Source organism: Nicotiana sylvestris, chromosome 3 (assembly GCF_000393655.2).
Source record: "Nicotiana sylvestris chromosome 3, ASM39365v2, whole genome shotgun sequence".
Taxonomy (NCBI): domain Eukaryota; kingdom Viridiplantae; phylum Streptophyta; class Magnoliopsida; order Solanales; family Solanaceae; genus Nicotiana; species Nicotiana sylvestris.
In genome coordinates this window covers 187,441,995-187,451,310 of record NC_091059.1, presented here as the reverse complement: position 1 = coordinate 187,451,310, position 9,316 = coordinate 187,441,995, and the positions used below count along the sequence as shown (strand labels likewise).

General features: G+C 37.9%; 1 protein-coding gene across 10 annotated transcripts; it reads right to left on the bottom strand.

The window, feature by feature from the left end:
• Positions 1–1,989: 1,989 nt before the first annotated feature.
• LOC104243672 (pentatricopeptide repeat-containing protein At5g04780, mitochondrial-like) lies at positions 1,990–8,530 on the bottom strand. 10 transcript variants are annotated; one of them, XM_070171280.1, is made up of 4 exons: positions 4,576–8,530; positions 3,337–4,005; positions 2,828–3,171; positions 1,990–2,343 (listed from the first exon to the last, which is right to left on the bottom strand). In XM_070171280.1, exon 1 carries the CDS (start codon positions 8,393–8,395, stop codon positions 5,744–5,746), a length of 2,652 nt encoding a protein of 883 aa, XP_070027381.1. In that variant the 5' UTR covers positions 8,396–8,530; the 3' UTR covers positions 1,990–2,343; positions 2,828–3,171; positions 3,337–4,005; positions 4,576–5,743. The 10 variants fall into 10 exon arrangements, with proteins under 10 accessions (XP_070027381.1, XP_070027382.1, XP_070027383.1 ...); XM_070171281.1 differs by having other exon boundaries at positions 2,828–3,097; XM_070171282.1 differs by having other exon boundaries at positions 3,911–4,005.
• Between the last annotated feature and the right edge of the window lie 786 nt (positions 8,531–9,316).

Here is a 9,316-nt window from a genome sequence, read left to right as displayed (position 1 = left end):
TTAATGTTCTGATCATTCCATCATGGTTCCTTAATCGTATTGAACCAATGCCATATGAGGTAAGAGGGCTGTTATCCGCTGTGTGGACGACTCCATATTCTCCTTCTTGAAATTCCACGAACCAGTCCCTGTTGGGACACATATGATAGCTACAAGCCGAGTCCATCAACCATATGTCTGATGATGTTGATGACTCTGTTGTAACTAATGAGAAGTCTGAATCATCACAATCAGCTACATTTGAATCCATAATGGCCTTTCCATTGTTATGTTTGGCCTTATTCTTCAACTTCGGACAGTCTTTCTTCCAGTGCCCTTTTTCTCGACAAAAGGCACATTCATCTTTGCTGGGTCTGGATCTTGACTTGGATCTTCCCTTCTTTGTCCTCATTTGATTTTGAGGACGACCCCTCATAAATAGTGCTTCTCCTTCTCCGCCCTTCTGTTTTTCTCGCTTTCTTTGTTCATAGCTGTACAAAGCCGAACAAACTTCTGTGAGAGAAACTTCGTCATTTCCATGGAGTAGAGTAGTTTCAAGGTGCTCGTATTCATCAGGAAGTGACGCCAACAACATTAAGGCCAAGTCACCATCATCATAAGTTGTATCCATATTTTGCAAATCTGTGACCAACTTATTGAAACTGGTGATATGTTCATTCATCGTGGTACCAGGAACATAGGTGAAGTGAAACAGTCTCTTCTTCATGTACAATTTATTTTGACTGTTTTTCTTCAAAAATTTATCCTCCAGTGCTTTCCATAATTTACTTGCAGAAGTTTCCTTTGTGTATGGATATTTCTGCTCTCTAGCAAGGTAGGATCGAATAGTACCGCAAGCAACACGGTTGATAATTCTCCAATCTTCTTCTCCAATAACATCTGGTTTCTTTTCTTCAATGGCCAGATCTAGCCCTTGTTGAAAAAGGACATCTAGAACCTCGCCTTGCCACATCCCAAAATGTCCGGACCCGTCAAATATTTCTACCGCAAATTTCGCATTTGACACAATTCTTGTCATAAGCGAAGATGTCAATGATGACGTATTGTTGACACTTGATGTAGATTCTTCTTGTTTATTGTCTCCCATCTTTGACACAAATATTATTTAATAGCTGACGACACAAATCAAGATTATTTCCTTTCTGGTGTGGAAGATCAGACTAAGCTGCAACCACAGAGCATACTCAGACAGAACCTTGACTCAGTTACCAAGATAAATCTTTTCTGATGTGGAAGATCAGACTATGTTGCAACCACAGAGCATACTTAGACAGTACCTTGGCTCTGATACTAATTGTTACGGAAGCCAAATGTATATAGTGTGAATAAGTCACAACTATTATACCAAAAATTATGACAGCCACCAAATAATAAATAAGACAATAAAACAACAATAAAGGGAACACCAGAATTTACGAGGTTCGGCTAATTTTGCCTACTTCTCGGACACAACCAATATTTTATTTCACTCCAAAAATACAAGTAAAATAATACTAAAGAGAGAAGATACAAATGCCTTAAACAGATGAGAAGGCCAATGAGAGGTGTGTTTAAATCCTAAACATTAAGCCTTCTTTTATAGGGGGAAAATCCCCCCAACTTTTGTTTTCCCACCGATGTGGGACAAACATTTTGCCAATTTCAACACGGACAACAAAAGATTCTGTTTGATCAAGGCAAAGGGCAATAGTCAATGAGTTGACAATTCTACCTTAAAACCCATTCAATTTCTGAAATTTTTTCCAAAATAGCTCCTATCTCCCAAAGAAAGAATTACTACGACACTATTCATTCATAGAAAGAGACACTATTCATTCATAGAAAACCACACATTTGGTTCCGTTCCCTCAACTAAGATACCAAATTGCGAACTAATATATCTGTCTACGAACAATCTTCTCCTTGAATGGCTTCCTTTTCCTTTGTTATTTCGTTTTGATTAATGAGCTAATAATGAGAAACCTACATTGGAGAAATGTGATTTGCTATTCAAGAATAAAGCAACTGAATGCCTCAATCACCTGTAAGTCATGCCAAGTACTTCCTAAAGTTAAATTTTTTTTCCAAATCCTTAACTACCACAGAGAAAGTGGAGAAGAGATCATACAATAATTAAGCATGATAAAAACACCAAAAAGCAGCAGCAAATAAAAAAGGAATACAACGTTGGCATTTGCTTAGAGGGCATCCAAGATTGCCTGGAACAAAATCAGCAACCACTTCAAGGTCACTGTCGCTGTCAGCATTTTCAGTGGCAGTCCTACCACCAACACAAGGACAAACGCGAGCAAGAGTATCATCAAATACCTCACCATCTGCCTCATTAAGGATCACATTGAGAACCTAGAAAGAAAACAAAATTTTATTCGGACACCATAACAGGATCATTACAACATGTCCAAGGCACATATACATGTCTATTGTTAGTCAAGCTAGATCTAAAGCCACCAGAAATATATTACCGCAGCAGCAGCTAGATAAAAGTAATAATAGAAGATAGCTTTTACAAAAGATTCTCAACTACAACTCTACAAGTACATATACTCGAACTCCACAACCCCCAGTTGAATTTTGCTCAAGAGTCAAGTAGCCATCTGACTAGTCTTTGAGAATCTCAGAGATAACAGCAGTTACTGCTCATTATCACAGATATAGTGCACAACTCTTAGAAACACTCAAAGCAGCTAATGACAATACGATAAAAGAGAAAACAAGATGAGACAAAGTGATACTATACACAATAAATATTTCCAAAATAATACTACAAGCGCCTCCGAATACTTAAAATGCAAATAAGTTACATGTGTAATTGGGAAAATTTGACTACCTGTTGGAAAGTACGGCGATTTACAAGTCTAACCCCCAAGCAAAAGACACGAGCATCACATCCTGTTAATATAATTTTGTTAATTCCATCTCTGTGGTGAAACTAATATCGTCTCCTTTTGTCTTTTTATTCTCTTGAGCCGAGGGTCTTTCGGAAACAGCCTCTCTACTCCTTCCGGGTAGGGGTAAGGTCTGCGTACACATTACCCTCCCCAGACCCCACTTGTGGGATTTTACTGGGTTGTTGTTGTTGTAGTTGTCAATTCCATCTCTGGAGCATGGTGTGACCGGTCAAAACATCAAGACATAAACTTGAGAGAAGCATCCAGGAAACCAAAAGCCTTTCTGTATGTATATTCAATAAGAAAACCAAGAAATTGCAATAGCAAACATGAAATACAACTACATTAACGTATAGTCATTGAGAGTTTTGCCAGCACATATATGTACAACTATTCTGCCACTCCCAAAATGTACAAGATAGAAGAGTATGCATAAATGAGTACTAACTATTGGGCCATCATCTAGGCCATTTGCACCCAGCAATTGTGAACCAGGTCTATTTATGCAACGTACTGGAATTCCTGTCGGTTCAAATATAATTAGAGTTACTGCACTGACAAAAAAACACTGTTACAAAATTAAAGCGTGTGAATTAGTTTTTTATCATGTTTATGGAAATTGTAGCTTTTGGAGGAAACAAACAAGAACAAAAACAGAAACTACATTCAACCTGAGAAGGGTACAAAATAAAAGTCAAAAACACTGTTCCAAGTTTGCTTGCGCCTGTGAGTTCTACAACTGCATATTCTTGCAATTTGAAGATTTTGGTAGCAGCAGATTCTGACTAGTTTAAAATTTTAGAAGTAGAGCATGTACATATGCTTGTGTGAGAGAGCTCAAGAAAGTGTCTCCGTCATCATTAGCTAAAGATTGGAATACTAAGGATTCGAAATTAATAAAATCAGCTCATATTGCAGCATTTTATCCTAAATTCTAGGTAAAATTTTGTTTTAAAGAAACATGATGCTTCTCCTACTTTCTGTTGAATTTTTATGCTGCGCAGAAAGGATGCTTATCTCACTTAAAATGTAAAATAGGAAAATTCATGACGCCTGTCCTGAATAGGGTGATCCTTCTTCATTGGCTCTACTTCCCAGCTGGTACAAGTGGAAGAACCTGCAAACAAGCACAGAAACATGAATGTCTTGTCACCTTTCACTTTCCAATTATTTATGAGAAAGTTAGAATCAGCTTGGCTACATTGTTTGGTGACCTCCTATTTTAAGATTAGACTATTATATTCTTAAGTAAACATTCGAAAGTATACCTACTACATCATGTCATGCAAGATATAAATATACAACAACCAATGCCATCATGGAAGTTCCAGACCATATAACTTAAGACGACAAGTTTCTCCCAAACATTCATTACAAGGACAAGGAGCAAACAAGAGAGTACAAACTCCAGGCCAAGAGAAAAAGCTAAATAACCAAAAAAGGTACTTCTCGACCCTTTATTAGTAAGTGAGCAGCTATTCACCTTGCCAAATCACCAATAAATTACAATCCAAGCATCAAACTTTTAAGGTTCCAACACCTACATACATGAGCTGATGAAGTGCAAAACTGAGATGCCAAGATCCCTGTGATCTAGATGCTAATTTCTTGAAAGCAAAGTAACTAAACTTGTAAGTTTTTTTTATTATTTTTCTTCTGACAAATAAGTAACAAAAAATGTACTTACAACTCCTATGTGGGTTAGCTTTTAATTCTGCTAGCTACAGTATTGTTTCACCATATCTGTAATCTTTCCACTAATACATAACCCGTATGTTCCCTGCAACCACAAAAAAAGGCAAAAAAATATTGACATGAAAAGTTTTTGCTGACATAATAAAAATATTGAGTTACAAGCTTGCAACCACAATGTTACAACCAAATGGTAAGTGTTTTTCCGCTCTTCGTTTAATTACTTATAGACAATATTAATACAGCAAATTTCCCAATTCTACAAAATATGATCTTTTCAAGAATATAAATAAAAAATTAAAAAATAAATTAATTAATTAAAAAAAGAGCAATTGAACTTGTCAATGGAGCAACCAGCAAGATGAAGCCAATCAAGGAACTGAAAAGCCTGGAGCCAAGGTCACTGATAACGTAAAGTCCAGGAAACGAAGTTGGTAACAACACTCCAGCACTTCTACGATCATTTCGGTCCCTCTTAGGCAACAGGTCAGAGCACTGTCACACAGCAAGTCCTCACCCACACAAGGAACGAAGCCATCCTGAAATCGTAACCCAAGAAATGATCTATCCCATCAAAACTGAAAATGGGTTTAGAAGATTAGTTTATCATTCACAATGGATAGTAATCTGCTAATTTATCTTGAAATTCCACTGTCAAAAGATTCTACTGCCAGTTCGAGTTTTAGGAGCATAATAGTTCGATAAAAAGTAAGTAGCATAGACTATAGCACATCTACTATAAGCCAAAGAGCAGTTAAAGGGATGATACGAAGGAACATGAAGCAAGAAACAATTTATTTTTGTTTGAAATCATTCAACCAACCTATCATCAGCTTCGAAGGAATTTATAACCTCTCATGTGGATAGTTTGGGGGGAGAGAAATAGGAGAGTTTTTGAGGGGATTGAGTCTCCTTTTTTCAAATAGTCTTTTATCTTTGATCGCTTTTTGATGCACTCATATAGCCCCTACTTGTGTAGAAGATTGGGCGTCTTTTGTAGAGAATCATGTTTTGATGTAAATTCTCTACTTTTTGGTATACTTCTTGTATACGGGAGTTTTTCTCCCTTTTGATTAATACAATTTACCTTATCAAAAAAATTACCACAGACTTGCTCATTGGCAAGATCTTGCAACCAAATAGACAGTGGTCCACCTTCAATATCACCAGTAATCCCCACATGAACAAGAGCCATCTTTGAAATGGTGAAACCGGTTAATATCTCTAATAATGATCTCCCTAGAGACGATTTTACAAATGAACTTGAATGCTGTATGGCAGTCCAAACAAATCCGAAGGTTCTTCTTCACTCTAATAGGAGCACCAGGAGGTGTAGCAATCAGCCCAAATGCAACAGCTAGTTTCTCGCTGTGATAGGAGAGAAGAATCTCCTTTTGTTTCCTCTCTACATCATGGAGATCAGTATCCACCATAGGAACATAACCAGCTTTAGCCATTAGCTGTCCCAACTCCTCTAGTTTGGCATATATTTCATCATTTCGCAAATGGCTTCTGTCTCCCACTATAAATGTGAAAATACTATCTTTAATTTCAATCCAACTCATACCAGGTTCCTTTTTTACTCTACTGTCCTTCATCAGTCTTCTTACTTTTGCGACATCTCCCCACAACCCAACTGATGCATAAATATTTGCAAGAAGAACATGAGTGCCAGATTTCTCTGGTTGAAGATTAAAAAGCATCTCAGCAGCACGTTGCCCTACCTCTACATTCTTATGGATTCTTGCAGCACCCAGAAGTGCACCCCAGACAGATGCATTAGCTTCAAAAGGCATCTTATTTACGAGATCAATAGCGTCATTTAATTTTCCAGCTCGGCCCAGGACATCAATCATGCATGCATAATGCTCTTGAGTTGGTTCAATCGCAAACGAGTCTTTCATTGTTTCAAAATACTTCTTGGCTTCTGCAACTAACCCAGCATGGTTACATGCATAAAGGACACTAACTAATGTTATGTGATTGGGAGATACACCATCTTTCAGCATCTCACCAAATAAATGAAGTGCCTTTTTCGCATATCCATGTTGGGCAAGTCCTCCAATCATTGCAGACCATGAAACAATACCTTTTCTAGGAACCTCACTGAAAGCACAGTTAGCATCCTCTATACTTCCACACTTAGCATACATGTTAACTAGAGAGTTACCAGCAAACACATCTGACATGAACCCGAACTTCAACACATGAGCATGTATTTGTTTCCCCTGTTCATAAGCTGATAGATTTGCACAAGCATTTAAGAGAGAACTGCAAACAAATGAGTCTGGCTTGAGACCCATGCCCTGTAGCTTCAGATATAGTTTCATGGCTTCTTCACCTCGACCAAGTAGAGCATAAGCTGTTATGAGAGAGGTAAAAGATGGCAAATCCGGAGTAGGGCACTCGTCAAAAATTGTAGCTGCATCATCCAGCTGGCTACATTTTCCATAAGAATCAACAAGACTGTTTATGACAAAGGTGTCACACTGAAATCCCGACTTCACAGAAAGTGCATGAACTTGTTTGCAGACGTTAGGAGCCTGCAAGCCAGCAGCAGAGTTTAGGACGGCTAATAAAGTTGTCTGATCAAATCCAATTCCTTGGGTGAATGTCTGAACAAAAAGGTCTAGACATGCATTGTCTGCCTCATTCTGTGAGTAACCAGAGATCATAGCATTCAATGCAATTAAATCCTTCCCGGGCATCAGATCATAGATCAACCTCGCGTACTTGGTTAAATCGCACTTGCAATACATATCGATAAGGCCAACACTCACAAACGGATCCAGCATGATATCTTTCTTTATCAAAAGAGAGTGTAACCCTTGACCCAATCCAGGGAGCTCCAGTGCAGCACAAGCTTTGAGAGCACTCGACAATGTGAACATATTTGGCCAAATTCCTGACCTTCTCATCTGATTCAACATATCTATAGCCTGGTGGTGACATTCATGAAGAACACAACCAGCAATAATAGCATTCCACGAAACAATGTCAGGTACCACAATTTCATTAAAAACCGTAATGGCATGCTTAAGATTCCCCCCTTTAGCATACATGTCAACGAGTGCATTAGACGAGAAAGGATCAGAACCATAGCCAAGCTTCACCAAACACCCATGAATTTTCTTTCCTTGAACAATATCTCCTAACCCAGTACAAGCATTCAGTATGTTGGATAAACTATATTCATCGGGCCTGACTCCACTAACTATCATATCCCCAAACATGCACATCGCCTCGCTGAAAAAATCATTTTGTGTGTAACAAGAAAACAAAGCATTCCAAGAAACAACATTTCTTTCCGGGATTTCCTCAAACAACATCCTAGAATCAAGAAGCTCACCACATTTCGCGTACATAACAACCAAAGTGTTCGCGACAAAAACATCAGACTCGAATCCCGTGACCACAACAATCCCATGAATCTGCTTACCCAAGAAAAGTTCCTTCTCAATAGAACATGCTTTAAGCACACTAGGAAAAGTGAACTCATTACACTTAAGACCCAATGAATGCATTTTGAAGAAAGCCCAAATAGCATCTTTACCAAAACCATTCTTAGCATACCCAGAAATCAAAGATGACCAAGAAACTAAATCTGGTTCAGGACTTTCAGCAAGCAGTTTCCATGCATAGTCAAATACGCCACATTTTGAATACAAATTGATTAAATGGTTCCTATGTTTGCTATCATTTAATAATCCAGTTTTGGTTAAATGGGCTTGAATTTGAAGACCTGGGTTCAAAGACTTTGTTTGGGAAAGCTGTGAAAGTAGCTTTGTGTAGGAAAGGCGCCAAAGGTTTGTCATGCTTTGAATTGAAAGCAATTTTCCAACTGGGTTAGGGGTAATAAAAGGAGGATCCGGGATAACTTATCAGGTTCTAACGTCATCAGATTGGAAGCCTACGTCTTCAAGCAAAGGTCGTTGTAGTATAGTGGTGAGTATTACGTAATGGACGGTTAGCCGCTAATAACACGTGTATTTATTATTAAGCCACTGTTTAAAATGTCTTTAGACTTTAGCCACTGCTTTAATATACTTTACCTGCCCAGACGAGAACACTCTTCTGCTCGTAAAGTTCAGGACCAAGCGTCCTTACATGTCCTTAACTTTTGAACTTGCAACTCTAAGTTCAGGACTTCATGACCACATGTCCTTAACTTTTGAACTTGGAACTCGAAGTTCAGGACCACCTGTACTAAGTTCTGTGCTTGTAACTCTAAGTTAATGACTACTTGTCCTTAACTTTTGAACTTGTAAGTCTAAGTTCAGAACTTATTGTCCTTAACTTTTGAACTTCTTAGCCTAAGTTGAGGACCTATTGTCCTTAACTTTTGAGCTTTTTAGCCTAAGTTCAGGATGATCTATGTTGAACTTGTTCTTGCCATTTCAATAGAGAGAAACTTAAGGAAATGATGGAGTTGCAACACAGACAGCCTATGTATGCAATATACAGAAAAAAAAAGTTTTGGAACAGAAATCATGGGATAAATTTACGAAATATTCAATTTTATAAAAATATCTATAAAATTGATGGAACATGTATGTAACTCACAACTTTTCACTGCAGCCTGTAGAAGTTAGAACTCACAGAGAGTTTCGATAACTAATGCTCGACATAGAATGAAAGGTTTTAAAATACAAAATCAGATAGCTCTACTGGGTATCATTATGCGGCAAAGAACATTTCAGATAGCTCTACTATGATACCACTGTATTTCCGTTTGG

What these genes read in the sequence shown, in the direction of transcription:
- LOC104243672 (XM_070171280.1), bottom strand. Translation starts at nt 8,395, where the DNA reads ATGACAAACCTTTGGCGCCTTTCCTACACAAAGCTACTTTCACAGCTT.